This window comes from Notamacropus eugenii, chromosome 5 (assembly GCF_028372415.1).
Source record: "Notamacropus eugenii isolate mMacEug1 chromosome 5, mMacEug1.pri_v2, whole genome shotgun sequence".
NCBI lineage: Eukaryota > Metazoa > Chordata > Mammalia > Diprotodontia > Macropodidae > Notamacropus > Notamacropus eugenii.
The window spans coordinates 32,742,031-32,759,954 of NC_092876.1; the positions used below are offsets into that span (position 1 = coordinate 32,742,031).

The 17,924-nt window shown below is 45.4% G+C and overlaps 1 protein-coding gene across 1 annotated transcript; it reads right to left on the bottom strand.

The window, feature by feature from the left end:
• Window positions 1–11,917: 11,917 nt before the first annotated feature.
• On the bottom strand, window positions 11,918–16,843 carry SBSN (suprabasin). The gene is made up of 4 exons (XM_072616315.1): window positions 15,540–16,843; window positions 13,949–14,008; window positions 13,767–13,811; window positions 11,918–12,382 (listed from the first exon to the last, which is right to left on the bottom strand). Exons 1-4 carry the CDS (start codon window positions 16,806–16,808, stop codon window positions 12,359–12,361), a joined length of 1,398 nt encoding a protein of 465 aa, XP_072472416.1. The 5' UTR covers window positions 16,809–16,843; the 3' UTR covers window positions 11,918–12,358.
• Window positions 16,844–17,924: the final 1,081 nt, after the last annotated feature.

The following is a 17,924-nucleotide window of genomic DNA, read 5'->3' on the forward strand; positions in this document are numbered from 1 at the left end:
CCTGAGTGAGCTGGCTCAGGTTGAATGGGGAGGTTTGCCACGAGGCAGCAAAGGCACGTGAGTGGAACAAGATCTCCATGTCGTCTCTGTCTCTATATCTCTTTCTCAGCCACTGCCTACTGGGAGTCATTTTTTCCCCTTGTGTTTTCATCTTGGTCCTTTTGTATTTCTGTCTGCCTTGGATCTCTGCTTTTCACTCAGATTCATCTTCCCCGCTGCTGCCAAAGTGATGTTCCTAAAGCACTGCTCCACCCACACCCCTGCCCACCTCAAAAGCCTGCAATGGCTCCCTATTGCTCCTAGGATCACATAGAAATGTTTGGCATTTAAAGTCCTTTCCAACTGGACTCCAGACTATCTTTCCAGGCTTATTACACATCATACCTCTTCACAAACTCTAAGCCAATCATTAAGCATCTATGAAGTCCCTACTATGTGTCTGGCATGGTGGTAAGCTCTGGGAATTTAAAGAAAGACAAAAGACAATGTCTGCTCTCAAAGAGTTCAGTCTAACAAGGTGCAAACAACTACTTTTAAACAAGTTGTATACAGGATTAATTGGAGATAATCAAACAAGGAGAGGAGCTAGCATTAAAGGGAATCAGGAAAGGTTCCTTATAGAAGGTGGATTTTTTCTGGTATCTGAAGAAAACCCAGGAAGCCAGGAGGTGGAGTTGAGGAATGAGAGCATTCCAGGTAGGAGGGGGGGTGCAAATGAGCAAACGGCCAGGGTCTGGAGATGGAGGATTGCAGAGTTAAGAGAAAGAAATAAAGTCTAAGAAGATTGGAAAGGTAGGAAAGGACCAGGTTGTGAAGGGCTGTGAATGTCAGACAAATGATTTTTTTGTCTTTAATCCAGGAGGTGATAGGGAGTCATTGTAGTTTATTGACCAGGGAGATAATATGGTCAGATCTGCACTTTAAGAAGATTAATTTGACCACTAAGTGGAAGATGGACCATCACAGGGAGACACGAGTCAGGAAGAACAGCTAGGCTGGGGCAGTAGCCCAGGCATGAGGTGATAAGGGCCTGCACCAGAGTGTTGGCAGCATCAAAAGAAATAAGACCCCTTGGTCACATGCAAGAGATTCTATGAAGGCAACATTAGCAATAGATTGGATACTGGGGGATGGGAGATAATGAGAAGTTGAGAATGATGCCTAGGTTGTAAGGCTGGGGGACTGGGAGGATGATTATGGCCTTCATAGTAATATACAAGTTCAGATGGGAGGGAAGACTATGAAGTGAATGGCTTTCAATATGTTGAATTGAAGGTCTACTCCATTTGAGATATCTAGTAGGCAATTAGAGATGTGAGCATGGAATTCAGGAGCCAGGTTAGGGCTGCATAAGAAAATCATCAGCATAGACATGGTAATTTCATCCATGGGAGCTGATGAGATCATTATGTGAAGTAGTGTGAAGGGAGAAGAGAAGAGGGTCTGGGAATGAGTGCTGTGTGGGGAACTCCCCCCACTCCCAATTAGTAGGCATGACTAGGATGAAGATCCAGCAGCAGAGACAGAGGAGGAGCTGTTGGATAGGTAGGTGGAGAACACAGAGAGAGCAAGTATCATGAAAATCTAGAGAGGAGAGGGTGACCCACAGTGTTCAAGGCTGTGAAAAGGTCAAAGAGAAAAGGCTGTTGGACCTGGCAAACAAGGGATCACTCTTCACTTTGGAGAGAAATGCTTCGGGGGAACGGTGATGTTGGCAGCCAGACTATAGAGTGTCAGAAAGGAAGTGGAGGCCTTGATGATAGACAGCCCTAGGCTGCTGTTTCTCACACACATTTTCCCCCTTTCCTCCCCTTCCCCTTCTCCAAGATGGCATGCAATCTGATACAGGCTATACATATACAATCATGTTAAACATATCTCCACATTAGTCATGTTGTGAAAGAAGAATTAGAGAAAAAGGGAAAAACCATGAGAAAGGAAAAAAAAAGAGGAAATCGTATGTTTTGACGTGCATTCAGACTCCATAGTTCTTTCTCTTGATATGGGTAGCATTTTTCATCATGAGTCTTTTGGAATCGTCTTAGATCATTGCATCGCTGAGAAGAGCTAAGTCTATCAGAGTTAGTCATCACACAATGTGGCTGTTACTATGTACAATGTTCTGCATCCTGGGCCATCTCAAGTCATTGTGATGAATATCAGGCCACTGGCTCCAGACGACTCTGGAGAAGAAAGTGAGGTTGGTGATTTTGTACAGCCGTGCCTCACTCAAATCAAAGTCACCTGCAAGTCATGTCCTCATCATGTCATGGTCCTCTTCGAGAAAGAAGGCTAAACACAACCTGTGAGTGAGTAGCAGCTCCTCTCCTCTTCTCTCCTTTCCTTTCTTCTGGTGTTCTACCCTGGGAAGAGTACACTTCTATGACCAAAAGTTGCCTTTTTTCCTTTGGGTTTACTGGCTATATTTCTTGCTCAAAGATCAAGCCGTAAACTCAATTCACTCTGGAGCTCATAGACTGGACAACAGGTCCCTACTCACCTAGCACAGAGTGAATGTAATTACTAAATAGTAATTGTTTCTCTTTTACCCAGGAACCCTAAGGGTCTTCCCTTCCCAGTTTGATTTTTTTTATTAAAGGAGCCATCCCTTGAGTAACTACTTAAGGAAGCCTATTCATTGGATGAGTGTATCTCACTCAAAGTGAGAAAATGATAAGACCTTAGCCTGAAAGGGCCAGGGTCTCACATTGCATCCTTGGCCATCTCCAGTCATCCTGATGAATATCAGGCCACTGGACCCAGATGGCTCAGGAGAAGAAAGTGAGGCTGGTGACCTTGCACAGTCCTCCCTCATGCAAATCAAAGTCAACTGCAAGTCATGTCTTGATGGCATGGTCCTCTTCCAGAATGAAGGACAAACACAACAATGTTCTGGTTTTGCTAATTTCACTCAGCATCAGTTCATATGTCTTTCCAGGTTTTTCTGAAGTCCACCTGTTCATCATTTCTTATAGAACAATTGTGTTCTATTACATTCATATACCACAACTTGTTCCGTCATTCCCTAATTGATGGGCAGTTTCCAATTTTTTGCCACCACAAAAAGAGCTCCTATAAATATTCTTAAACATGTGGGTCACAGTGTCTTAATGAATGTTTGTTGACTGATTGATTGGTTGGTTGGTTGTCTCCCCAGTATTTCCTTATCAACTTCCTTCTCTATTCTGGGTCTGATTCCCAAAGATAACCTCTTCTCCCATTCCTGCTACTGAAGCAGATGAAGGGAGCATCTCAAATTGTTTTCATTGTCCTCTGAATATTACCTGCTTGGGGAATTCTGATGTCTGGGAAGGCCATAGCCCTGGGAATAAGGTGTCATTGTGATGGCATTTGGGCTCTTGGCCGAGGGAATAGGGCAGGGAAGAAAGGAGGGAGTAGGTGGGGCAGCCACCCTGGGGACGGAGTGGGAGGAAAGGAGGGAAGAAGGAAGTGGACCTAAGAGTCCTGTTTACCCTTTCATGGAGGGGGCATGGGTGTGAATTTATCACTGCCCCGTGAGGGGTGGGTCAGTTCAAAATAACTCCTCATCCATCTCCCAATCTCCCCCAGGGGTAGAGCAGTGGAGGGAAACAGAGCCTGTTAGGGAGCAGGGAGGATAATCCATGAAATAAAGTCAGCGCAGTGCCTTCCATCTGACTCTTCGACCCGTCAGGACTTAAGGGCAGAGTTACCTCCAAAAGTTCCCCTCTCCTTCTCTCCCAGGACTCAAGCATCAGTCAAATATTTTGTTGCAGTAACACAGAAATAAACAGAGATGAAGAAAAATCACCATGCTAGGAGGTATCTCTTTCCATGTCTTCAGTTCCCCTGGTTCTGTCTCTGACTGTGATGATGTCCATATATCGAGATGGAGTTCTGTTTTCTTTTTCCATGTAGGGGCATCCCATCATAGAGACATAGGAACTGTGTTTTTAACATGCTTTTTTTTAATGCTCTTTTCTACTTTTTTTCACACCATCACTTCCCAATGCCTTCTTCCACATCCCATCCCTATCAGAATCTTCCCTTAGAATAACAATCCCAGACCTCAAATTATACTACAAAGCATTAATTATCCAAGCTATTTGCATTGTTTGAAAAATAGAAAGCTAAAGTAGCAGGCCATCTAGATAAGGGATAACAAGAAGTAATTGGTCTCAATTACCCAGTGCTAAATAAACACAGGAACCTGAACAATTTGGAGAAAAACTTCCTATTTGACGAGAACTGAAGGAAAAATAAGAAAGTAGCTTGGCAGAAATTAGGTTTAGACTAACACTTTACACCATATCCCACAATAAACTCATAGGGATACTGGATCTGAATATTAAGGTCATATCACAAAACAGGTAGTTAGGTGACAAAACAGATAGAGTGCCAGACTTGGAGTCAGGAAGACTCATCTTCTTGAATTCAAATCCGGCCTCAGACACTTACTAGCCATGTGACCCTCTTTGCCTCAGTTTCTTCATCTGTAAAATGAGCTGGAGAAGGAAATGGCAAACCCCTCTAAGTATCTTTGCCAGGAAAACCCCAAATGGGGTCAGGGACAAGATTGAAACAACTGAACAACAACTGCGTGAAACATTCTTAACCAAACAAGGGATGGAGGCAATCACAGAAGATAAAACAGATTTGGATTACACAGAAGTCTGTCTTATAACAAATAAGTATGATCATATTGGCTGCATCAGAACATATGTGCCTTCGTTTCCTCCCCTCTTGTAGAGGTGGGGAGTTAAGGCCATGGAGCAGTGCACATACTGTTCGCATGATGAATGGATGGATTGTTTTTGTGGAAGTGCTTTTTCTTTTCTTTCTTTGTTTAGTCTTTGTTTCAAGTGATACTTCACTGAGGAAAGAGAGAACATGCTAAAATAAAGTGATATGAGAACCAAAAAAAATACAGTGACTTTTTTTAAATGAAAATTGTAAAAGAAAGAAAACTTTACTTTATTTCACACATATTATATCACCTCTTTGCAAATAGGTGGGAGTCAACCTTCACCCTCAAGAGCTCTGGAGGTCATTGTATAGATCAGAGTTGTGAAGTCTTCCAGGGTGCTTTTCCTTTAGGCTGTGGTGGCCTTTGTGTGTGTAAATTGCCCTCCCGATTCTGCTTACTCTGCTTTGAATCAGTTCATATAAGTCTTTCTAAGCATCCCTGAAGTCTTCCCATTCTTCATTTCTTATGGCTCCATAATATTCCACTATATTCATATGCCTGGGTTTATTCGGCTCTTCCCATTCTCAGCACATCCACTACAAAAAGTGCTGGTAGAAACATTTCAGTATCTTTGGAATTTCTAAACCTCTGCTTTATGTCTGAGAAACTATGCTGTAGGTAGGTCTTCCCAACCACTAAGACCAGACAAGCTAATTAAATTCTCAGTTTACAATCAGAAGAGGTGAGTAAAAGTGTGGGGAGGCCTGTGTTGGGGTAAGGAGTGGTGAATTTAAAACCCTGAGGGATGAGAGAATCCTTTCCCCCTCTGAGTATGTCCATCTTACCCAATAGGTCAAGATCCCTGGTGGAAAGAGGAGACCCTAACTCTAGGACAGAGCTCATTCTAGGCAAAGTGATCACTCATTGTAGGCCTCTGATTCCCTGAACCCCTGAGGGACCATCCTGCTCTTTTCGTCTGTCCCAGTAACACACACACACACACACACACACACACACACACACACACACACACACACCCTGTACAGATACACCTTGGATTTCAGTTTTTCCCCGAGATGGGCTTTCTATCTCTGTTTCTACTGCATTTGTTGATTATGAGTGGGTATTATGAGGGGATGAGGTCAGTGGGTGAAGACTGGAGAGGAGGCTAGTATAGAAACACAGAGATGAGCAGCTGAGTGATGCTGTGGAGAGAGTGATGAACTTGAGGTCAAGAAGACTCCTCTTCCTGAGTGCAAATCCAGCCCTCCACACTTACTAGTTTTGTGACCCTGGGCAAGCCACTTCACCCTGTTTGTCTAAGTTTCCTCATCTGTAAAATAAGCTGGAGAAGGAAATGACAAACCACTGTAGTATTTTTGCCAAGAAAACCCCAAATGGGGTCACAAAGATTTGGACACAACTGAAATAATTGAACAACAAGAAGTCAGGGACAGAATGAGTAGCAAAGTAGGCTAGCTCTTCCATTTCCAATGGGGCTGAAGTGCTGGACCCTTGAAAGTTCAAGGCTTGGGCAGGCTAGAGCTAGTTCTAGTTCAATCAAAGCCAATTGTTAAATTTTCCCTGTGAGCAACTACGTCTCAGAAATTGACAAATGCTACAAATCAGGGTTCAATTTACTGTTTTGTTGATTGCCTAGAAAAGAAAGTGATGGAAATACCAATAATTCAGATTAAAATGAAAAGTATGTCATGCATAGATATTTGGGGGGGGGGAGAGTCGATTGTTAAATATTTACCAGCACTCCTCCAATGCAAGGAGAAAAAGTTATGGATTTAGAGTCAGAAAACTTAGGTTTGAATAACAGTTCTGCTACCTAATATTCTGTGTCATCTTGAGCAAGCCACCTTTCTAGGTTTTAGCTTTCTCATTTGCAAAGTGATGGAGTTGGGCCAGACTATATAGGGTCTTAGAGCTGGAAGGGACCTCAGAGGACATCTTTCCAAACCCTTCATTTTTTCCTTTTTTTTATTTAGCATTTTATTTTTCCCCAGTTACATGTAAAAACAATTTTTAACATGTTTTTAAAACTTTTGAGTTAAAAATTCTCCCCCTCTCTCCCTCCCCATTGAGAAGGCAAGAAATTCAATATACAGGTCATACGTGTGTAGTCATGCAAAACATTTCCATTATAGTCATGTTGTGAAAGAAAACATAGACAAAAAAATCTCAAGAAAAATTAAAAAAATTTTAAAAGTCTGTTTCGGTCTGTATTCAGACACCATCAGTTCTTTCTCTGGGATAGCATTTTTCAACTTAAGTCCTTCAGAGTTGTCTTGGATCATTGCATTGTGGAGAAGAGCTAAGTCATTCACAGCTGATCATCTTACAATCTTGCTGTTACGTTCTACCTCATTTTACAGAAAAATAAGCCAAGGCCCATGGAACTAGAGATAAATTTAAGAAGTTGGATTTGAACCCAGATTCTCTGTCTCCAGAACCACCTCTGTAAGGACCCTGCCAGCTTTCAATCTCGATTCCTGTGGCCAGTGATGCCAGGAAGCTGAAAAGTGTCTGTAGGCTCTGTCTGTATGTCTCTCATGACTCTATCTAGATAACCAGTCAATGGAGGGCACCCTGTCTCTCCCTCCCTGCCATCCTGGCATCTTTGGTTTCAACACAGATTCCTCAAGGGTGGGGTGGATTCTTACAGTTGTTGTGCCAATAACGTCATAGTTATTTGTTTAATTTTGAGACACTTCCCCACTATGAGCACTGAATTTAGGTTCAGAGGACCTTGGTTCAAAGCCTGATCTTGCCTGACCTTAAATAAGTTCCTCTACCTCTATGTGCCTCAGTTTCCTTCTGTGTAAAATGAGGGAATTGAAGCAGATGACCACTAACATCCCTTTAGGCTCTAGATCTAATAGGCATGAGCAGCTAGATTTAAATCCACATTCTCTGACTCCAGAGCCAAGGCTAATTCCACTGTAACCCATGACCTTCACACATCCAAGTAAGGCAAGATGTGGAGCAGGGGTAGGGAACCATTCAGCCTCGAGGTCACATGAGGTCTTCTAGGTCCTCATTGCAGCCCTTTGACTGAATCCAGACTTCAAAGAAAGATATAGAGGATTGCATGGGAAGAGAGAAGTCAGACAAATGATGGTCAATAAGAGAGATTTGTGAGAGTCTGCTGTGTACCCAACACTGTACGAGGTGCCAAGGATACCTAGACAGCAGTGAATCACTGCCTGCTCTGAAGAGGGAGAAGCAACAAAGAAGTTCATACAAATTAATGCAAGGCATTTGGGACCAGCCACTGGTGGGGTGGGTGGGGAATCAGGTGAAAACTTCATGTAGAAGAAGGTATTTGACCCAAGTTTTGAAGGAAGCTAGGGATACTGAGAGCCAGAGGTGAGGATGGAATGCATTCCAGGTATGGGGGGAAACTTTTGATGTGTTGAAGAAACTGCAGGGAAAAAAAAGGCCATTTTGGCAACTAGGTGGTACAAGGGCACCTGGGTGGCACCAGTGAATAGAGTGCCTGGCCTGGAGTAAGGAAGACTCATCTTCCTGAGTTCAAATCCAGTCTCAGACACTTACTAGCTAAGAGAGCCTGGGTAAGTCACATAATCCTATTTGTCTCAGTTTTCTCATCTGAAAAATGGGCTGGAGTAGGAAATGGCAAACCAGTCCAATATCTTTGCCAAGAAAACCCTAAATGGGATCATGAAGAGTTGGCCACAGCTGAAATGACTAAACGAAAATGAAGGATGGAATAGAAAGAAGGGAGAAAGGAAACCAGTTAGGAATCTGTTGCAATACTCCAAAGGAGAGGAAAGGAAGGCCTGAACCAGGGAGTTGGCTTGTGAATTGAGAGAAGACAAATGGGAGTGATATAAATCAGGATTTGCCCTGTATGTGTTTTGTTTGTACCTCTTTGCTTGCGTACTGTCTGTCCCTTTAGAAAGGGAGCTTGAAAGCAGGGACTGTCTTTTGCCCTTCTTTGTACCCCCAGCACTTAGCACTGTGCCTGGCAGTTCAGTGTTGCTAGTCAGTCGTTTCAGTCTGTTCAATTATCTATGACCCTCATTTTGGGGTTTTCTTGGCAGAGATCCTGGAATGGTTTGCCATTTCCTTATCCGGCACATTTTTCAGATGAGGAAAATGAAGCAAACAGGGGTAAAGTGACTTACCCAGGGTCACCTGGATACTAAGTGTCTGAGGCCAGATTGAACTCAGTCAGATGAGTCTTCCTGATTCCAGTCCTGGTGCTTTACTACTAGTAGCCCACCTGGCAAATAGTAGGTGCTTAATAAATACTTGCTGACTGACTGACTTCCTTGATATTATACAATACAGGTGCTTGATCTCCTTAGACTGTGAGATCCATGGAGACAGGCACTATATCTTAGCTAGACCTTGTAACTCCCCCAACCTCCCCCAGAATTTGAACCCAGGTCCTCTGACTTTACAGCCCAGGTTCTTTCACTGTCTGACTGTCCTCTGCACTCGAAGGGACCTCAAGATGTTTACTGTTACTGGAGAACTGTTTGAGAGTGTCATCCCTCATAGCATTAGACAGAGGGGGAACATAGGAACTGGGCTGGGAATCTCACTCACACTCATAGAATTGACACATTGGAAATAGAAGAGACCTTAGTTGTTCTTTCAGCTAAGCCCTTCATGTTAGTGGGGAGGAAACAGAAAACCCCATCTGAACTGAGGGATTTGTTCAAGTACACCTAGGTCATCCTAGATAGAACCCAGACTCAAACCCAGGTCCTCTGCTACTGGATCCAGACTACTTTCCACTGTATCAATGTGTCGAATAGTCAATTCACTCATTTGGGTGGTGAGCAGAGAGAGAGAGGAGAGACAGAGACAAAGAGAAGAGAGAGACAGAGAGAGAGATAGAGACAGAGAAAAGAGAGAGAGGAAGGAAGGAAGGAAGGAAGGAAGGAAGGAAGGAAGGAAGGAAGGAAGGAAGGAAAGAAGGAAGGATGAGGGCACCTCAAAAATACCCCTGGCCCAAACTCTGACTCCTTCCAGGAGTGAGGACTCTTGCTCCATCCATCCCCAGAAAGGGGTTGCTTGGAGAACAGCTATTTAGAGAAGTCTGGGAAGACTTGTTTGAACTGATCATAGCTAGCACTTAAGTAGTCTTTCAAGGTTTGCCAAGCGCTTTACAAATCTTAACTCATTTGAGTCTCACAACAATCCTGTCACATATCACATTTTTGCAGATGAGGAAACTGGGCCTCCAAGAGTTGATTTAACCAGCTCTTAAATGTCTAACTCCAGGTCCTACATTCTTTTTACAGACTGAAGTGAATACAACCAGGAGAGGGAAGTTTATATAATACCTATGGTATATTTTAAAGGGAACAACTTTGAAAAACTTGGAAGGTCTGACTGATGCCATGACCAACAACTCTTGAAGGTCAACAACAAACCAGATTTCCTTCCTCTTTCCAGAGAAGTCATAAGGATCTTGGACCTCAGAGGCCATCCAGTCTAACACTCCCATTTTTGATCTACGGAAACTGAGGTAGGATATGTCAAATGACTTGCCTAAGGCATTTAAGAGGTGCATTTGAACTCCAGTCCTCTGACTCTTGAGCTTAGGTTCTTTCTCTGTTTCCAGAGCTTGTAGATGTGGAATGAGACATACATTTTGAGACATGACCCAGTGAGCACATTGTTTTGTTTGTGCCTATTTATCAGAAGGGAAGATTTTTATTTGGGGCAGGGGAGAGAGTAATGCAAAATCTAAAAAACAAAGAAAGGAATGTCAGAGAAATATTTTTTAAAATTTATTTATTTATTTATTTATTTTGTTTTCAACATTCATTTCCACAAAATTTTGAGTTCCAAATTTTCTCCTCATCTCCCCCCCCCAAAATTCCATACATTCTGATTGCCCCTTGACCCAACATGCCCTCCCTTCCAACACCCCTCCCTTCCCTTATCCCCATCTTCTCTTTTGTCCTGTAGGGCAAGGTAAATTTCTGTACCCCGCTTCCTGTATTTCTTATTTCCCAGTTGTACACAAAAACAATTCTCAACATGTTTCTAAAACTTTGAGTTCCAACTTCTCCTCCTTCCTCCCTCCCCACCCATCCTCATTGGGAATACAAGCAATTCAATATAGGCTATATATGTGTAGTTTTGCAAATGACTTCCATAATAGTCATGTTGTGTAAGACTAACTACATTTCCCTCCATCCTATCCTGCCCCTCATTTCTTCTATTCTCTCTTTTGACCTTGTCCATCCCCGAGTGTTTACTTCTAATTGCTCCCTCCTCCCATTTGCCCTCCCTTCTATCATCCCCTTCACCCCAATTTATCCCCTTCTCCCCTACTTTCCTGTATCATAAGACAGATTTTCATACCAAATTGAGTGTGCATGTTATTCCTTCCTTGAGCCAAATGTGATGAGAGTAATCTTCACTTTTTCCCTCTCGCCTCCCCCCTTTTCCCCTCCATTGAAAAAGCTTTTTCTTGCCTCTTCTATGAGAGATAATTTGCCCCATTCAGTTTCTCCCTTTCTCCTCCCAATTTATTCCTCTGAGAAACATTTTTAAAACACTCAGGAGAAAACAGAAAGAAGTTGAATAGGAGATGAAAAAATAAGGCAGTATTGGCATTATCATGTAAAATATAATAGATACTTTTAAATGGGGCAGCTAAGTGTCCATGCAGTGGAGAGTGCCCTGGACCTGGAGTCAGGAAAACCTTACTTCATATTTGGCCTAGATACTTACTAGCTGTGTGACCCTAGGCAAGCCACTTAACCCTCTCTGCCTCAGTTTTCTCATCTGTCAAATGAGCTGGAGAAGGACATGATAAACCGCTCCAGTATCTCTGCCTAGAAAACCCCAAATGTGGCCATGGAGAGTCAGATACAACTGAAATGACTCAACAACAAATTCTGTGTGAACCTAGGCAAATCATTTAACCCTGTTTATCTCAGTTTCCTCATCTGTAAAATGAGCTGGAGAAGGGAAATGGTACCAGTATCTTTGCCAAGAAAACCTCAAATGATTTCATGAAGTGTCAGATACAACTGAAATGGCTGAATGACATACTTTAAAAAACCAAGCTGTGCATAACCAAGATGCGTGATTTCATATGCATATGACAAACAAGCCATGTCATCATTTCTCTGATGGCATGGTCTTCTTCAGCAACGAAGAACGAACACAACAGTCCTGAAATATGAAATGTGAAAGGAAATAAATTCTAGAGTTTTCCAAGCAGATGTGTATAAGAAACAAAATGAGTTAATTTTCATAAAGAAAACTTTATTGAGTCCATAACATTTTTTTAGTATCACAAAGTCATCAAATGTAAATTTGTTTTCACTAAACACTGCTACTGTGGGAATATTTAAATAGGACAATACAGTTATTTAAAAGATATTCCCTATACCTCCTTGACAAGCTTTTCAAACTCATATGGATACACATACCCTGGTATATGGCAACGCTTGCATTTAAGATCATAATAAAAAAAGAAAAATGTTAGAAGACACAAAGGGGGAGTGAGTACCAGTTTATCATGTTTATTAACAAACCCCCTCCCCCACTCCTTGTGTCCTGGAAGTGGTTCCCTACCCACACAGCACCCTCCCACCCTCCCCAACCCAAGTTCTCCGCAAGCACTCGGAAGACCATTCCACAGCAGCCTGCTCAGCACAGCTGGACAAAGCCCAATCTGTCAGTTCACAGGCCCATGCTGGTGATGATCTGGGGAGAAAAACAGAGAGAGCAGTTGTAAGAGGAGACGGAGACAGACCTGGAGAGATTCAGAGGGAGAGGAGAAAGCACAAGGTTAATGGAACCAGTGGTAGAGACCAGCCTCCTCACCCTGGCCTGGCATGGTCAATGGGGGCTCAGGAGCATGAGGGAGGTGGCGAGAAACCGGAAGACAAGGTGGACAAGAAATGGGCAAAGAAGGAACTGTCAGATGTTGAGGTCAGAAGTCATAACACCAGGATGGAATAGATTGCTATGCTCTTATGAATAATAATGATGAGAATGAAAATAATAGCTAATATTTGTGTACATTCACTATGCACTAGGCACTGTGCTAAGCACTTTATAATTATTATCCCATCTGATCCTCACAACAGCCCTGGGAGATAGGTGATATTATTAAGCACCATTTTATAGATGAGGAAATTAAGGTTAAGTGACTTGCCTGGAGTCACAATCTAGTGAGTGTCTGAGGGCAGATCTGAACTTGGGTCTTCCTGATGAAACACTTTTCTAGATGCTGGAGTTACAAAGACTGAGAGTCATTTCTCCTAGCTCTGTCCTTAGGAGCTGAGCAACTGGGGAAGGAGGGAGGCCCCCGTGCCTTTGGTGGGGGTAGAGGGGAAGGAACAGGCTGATGGAGAGGGAAGGATATGTTAGTCACTGTCACCTTGCATGGCCTGTCCTCCCCTTACCCTCAGGTCAGGGAGCAGATAGAGGAGGGAGGGCTTTGCTCAACTGCAAAGAGCCAAAGTATCACTCTGTGAGCAGAGTGAGGGAGAGAGGGACAGAAGAGGAAGCTCTTTACCAGGAAGAACAGGAGGACTCACCTCAACCTAGAAAAGAGCAGAGTCCTCAATGTTTAGCAGTGATGGGGTGGGGGATATGAATCAAAGATGACAGAGAAAAGTCTAGCAAAATGTTAGCTCCGTGGGGCAAGGATTGTTTAACTTCTGTATTCCTATCACTTGTTCCTGGCACGCTAGCTGGCACATAGTAGGAACTTAATGATTGACGAATTGATTGAAATCCTCTCTGGATGCCAAAGTGATGCAGATACTAGGTCTAGGGGTAAAGGAAAGAGGTTCTTAGACTCCAAGGAAGTAGGGAAAACACACTGGCAGATGGACTGGTCTGTCCCCACTACTCCCTGTATGGCTTGATGATGGGTGTGACCCCCAAGTCTCTAATGGTGACGTTAGGAGACTATGGGAAGGAAGGGAAGGGTCCATCACCATAACCCAAAACTGACAGCAGAGAGATGAGAATAGGAGCTATTCCTTGGTGAAGGGGGGCAGGTAGGAGGCAGGGAGACCCTCTGCCCCAAGGAGCTTCCTAAGAAACAGAAGAGTCCAGGGATACTGATGGTACTTACTTCCCATAGAGCTGGCAAGTTTATGAAGAGTCTGTTGACCGAGGCCTAGAAATTGAAGAAAACAGAATCAGTCCCCCAGCTTTCTTCCTCCTTCATCCTCTTCCTGCTAACCCAGGACCCCTGCCCCTCCCCTCCTCCCTTTATTTTTCCTCCTTCCAGAGGTTTTGTGAGAAAAAGCTTACCCCAGAGTTCAAGGGTGTGACTCCTACCCCGCTGCCGCCAGCTCCTCCGTGATGAGCTCCCTGAGGGTCAAAGTGAAACCACGTTAGAATCCCTTCACCTCCTAGGGGCCCCCAAACTTTCCCAGAACACCTCTCTCTATTCAGGGGAAGCTGGAGCAGACAAAGCAGGAAAACTTTCCCCTGTGGTCCAGTTGTATTGAGTCAGGCTGGTATTACTGGAGAGGGGAGGGGCTTCTCTCAGATTAAGAGGAGAGGTTCCCAGGTCTCCATGTTAGGCTCTTCCAAATTTCCTACCTTGTATTTCATTCTTTAAAAATGTGTTCCAGGTAGAAGGGAGAATGAAGACAGTGGCCAGGTACCAGGACCCCAGAGTTGGTATCAAACCCAACTCAGTTATAAATGTCCTGTCCCCAAGACCATCTCCATCTCTAACCCTAGCCCTATCCGTCTCCCTGTTTCTATTCCTAGACACCCTGGGCAACTCCACTGCTGCCAAACCTCACATCGCAATTCCAAATCTTTCCCAATCCCAGCTCTGTCCATCTCTTTCTTCATCCTAAATTCTGCATCATTGCTGTCTCTGACACAGAGCCCTGCCCTATCCACACCTCCACTCCTGGCCTCCTGCCTGGTGGCAGAAGCCAGGTCCTCACCCAAGATGCTGTCACCACCTTGTTAATCCCAATGACTGTCACCAACTAGAGAACTGGGGAGGATGCAGGCATCCCATCCCCTAGTCTTTCCCCAGCTCTTCCTCTGACAAACCAAATTCCTCTATCCCTTTGTCCCCAGGACTCTGCCTTTGTAAGCATTTCTGCTTTCCTCTCAGCACCAGCCACCATTCTCCCTCCCTTTCCCTTGACTGACCTCTTCCCACTCTGGCCTTTCTTCTACTCGTGATTTCTCAGGACACTTAACAGAACCCGTTTGTATCATGTTGTGTAATTGTGTGATATCTCACATGTGTTTCCTGGCTCGCCCATTAGACGTTCCTAACTTTTCAACTAGATCAACGGCTCCCTGAAGGCAGGACCACATCTCCACCTACCTTCTTGCCCCAACATCTAGCCCAGCTTCTGTCACTGGGCAGAGAGCTGGGAAAGGGAGAACAGGGAGAGTGACTCATACAGGTAAATCTTCAGGGCTGGGGCTGCCAGACTTAACAGCCTGATCCAACTTCCTCCTGCTCTCTCCTAGCTGGACTCCTTAGGGCAGTGTCTCAGTTTCTTCTTTGATCCCATCACACTCTACCTTGTATTCTTACTGGTAGAATAGAAGTTCCTTGAGGGCAGGTGTTGTATAATTTTTAAAACCTTTCTATCTATGGCCAGTGTTTTGTATATAGTTGGCATTCAGTAAATGGTTGTTGAAGTAAGCTGGGGAGAGGAAAATGGGAATCCGTTTGGTTGTACAACTCATGGGAGGCTGTGGGAAGGGAGGGAAGGGGAGGTAGCAGAAGGGTAATCCCCTAGCCTTTCTGCCAGTCACCAGAGGAAGCAGCCATGCTAATTCTCCCAGCCTGTTCAATGTTTAACCTCTCCTTCCCTCAGCTGCCCCAGAACCCCAATTTTCCCCACCCTTGTTCACCTACATTCAGCAGCTGGTTGGCCTCCTTGCCGGCTTGGTTGACCCCATGGTAGACATCCTCCTTGACCTTCTCCAGTTCCTTCCCAGCTTGCCCAGCAGCATTGTTGACCCCTTGGTTAAACTTGTCCACTTCCTTCCCAACTTGCCCAGCAGCATGGTTGACTCCTTGGCCAAATCTGTCTATTTCCTTCCCTGCCTGTCCAGCAGCATGGTTGACCCCTTGATTAACCTTCTCTACCTCCTTCCCAACCTGCCCGGCAGCATGATTGACTCCTTGGCCAAATTTGTCCACCTCCTTGCCAGCCTGCCCACCAGCATGCTTGACCCCTTGGCCAAATCTATCTACTTCCTTCCCAGCCTGACCAGCAGCATGGTTGACCCCTTGATTAACCTTCTCTACCTCCTTCCCAACCTGCCCGGCAGCATGGTTGACTCCTTGGCCAAATCTGTCTACTTCCTTCCCAACCTGACCTGCAGCATGGTTGACCCCTTGATTAACCTTCTCTACCTCCTTCCCAACCTGCCCGGCAGCATGATTGACTCCTTGGCCAAATCTGTCTACTTCCTTCCCAGCCTGACCAGCAGCATGGTTGACCCCTTGATTAACCTTCTCTACCTCCTTCCCAACCTGCCCGGCAGCATGGTTGACTCCTTGACCAAATTTGTCCACCTCCTTGCCAGCCTGCCCAACAGCATGGTTGATCCCTTGGCCAAATCTGTCCACCTCCTTCCCGGCCTGCCCAGCAGCATAGTTGATCCCTTGGTCAAACTTGTCCACCTCCTTCCCGGCCTGCCCAGCAGCATAGTTGACCCCTTGGCCAAACTTCTCTACCTCCTTCCCGGCCTGCCCGACAGCATGATTCACACCGTGGATGCCCTTGTCCAATTCCTTCCCGGCGTTGCTGAGCCCATGGTTGGTGCCTTGGATCACTTTGTCTGTCTCCTTCCCTGCCTGCCCAGCAGCATGGCCAGCTCCATGGGCCAGTTGGTCCAGACTGTGGTTGATCCCTTGGACGCCTTTGTCTACCTCCCTGCTAGCCTCTTTCCCAATGCTGCTAAGGCCGTTGAAAACTTTCTCTACTTCTCTGCCAGCTTGAGTGATCCCATGATTGATGCCGTCCAGGGCCTTGCCCACCTCCCTTTCAGCAGTGCTCAGCCCATGGTTGATGCCCTCAATGACCTTCCCAAAGGGGTCTACTTCAGCTGTCCAGCCAGGCAAAGCCCCTACCAGCAGCAAGAAGGAGCAAGTGTAGACTAAGGTGGCAGGATGCATGTTGGCAGGGTGCTGGGGATTGTAGAGAGGAGCTAATGAGGCTAGGCTGCTATTTATCCTCCCGCCTCCCCTCCCTATTCCACTCCCCCATGACTCAGCTACCCCATGAGACAGTTGCTGGTCCCCATTGAAGGGTGGTGTTTCCCAAGGGAGATTTCAGGTTGAGCAAGGGGAAGGAGGAGGGGGAGGGGTGAGTCACAATGCAAGAGGTCCCAGGCATCCAAGATTCTGACCCAGCAAGGGTCCCTCCACCCCTGGACCCAAATGTCTGACCTTCCAACCTCCACCTCTTCTCATTCCCTCCCACAACCCAGGCATCTTGTCACTCCTGTTGCTTCCTGATTCTTTCTCCCACTTTCAGTCCCCCTCCCCTCCTAGAATCCAGGTACCTCACTCCCTCTAGCACTTGGGTCTCCTCCCTAGGACCCAGATTCTTGGCCCTTTAGCCCCCGCCCTTCCCATTATCTGCCCATGACAAAGTCATCCTGTTCTCCTCCCAGGACCTAGGCATCTTGTTCCCCTCCCAGGCTTAAATATCCTGATCCACCAGACCCTAGATATTCCAGACCCCCACACCAGCCCCAGCCCCTGCTTCCTTGTCAGAACCAAACCACTCAATCCCCAAGTAGTGGGAGAATCTGAAGAGATGCAATGATTAATGGAGAGGCAGTGGGGGCCTTAAGAAGTATAGGGGAAGATATCAGGAGAAGCCAAGATAAATGCCAGCCTCAGCCTTCTCAAAGCAGTGGGAAGTGAGAGGGAGGATAGAATATCTAGGTTCCAAGATACAAGATTTAATGCAGGGTCTGTTGGGGAGGAATGGGAGAAGGGGTTCACATGGTAGAATATGAATACCATTCCCTTGCCAGATCCCAAGCATCCTACCTCCCAACCCTAGGGCAAGGGCAGGAGAGCTGATTTTGATCAACCTGAGAGCAGACGCAGTGTCTCCAGAAAATCCGGTTGGGGTGCCCATGGGGAGGAACTAGAAACCTGGGATAGAAGGAGGATGTCAGAGGCAGAACTGGGCTGGGGGCCAGTGAGCCCAAATTTCCTGCTCTCCTCACCTCAGGGCCTTCCCTAGATCCTTCCCAAAAATTCAAGTGTTGTCATCCT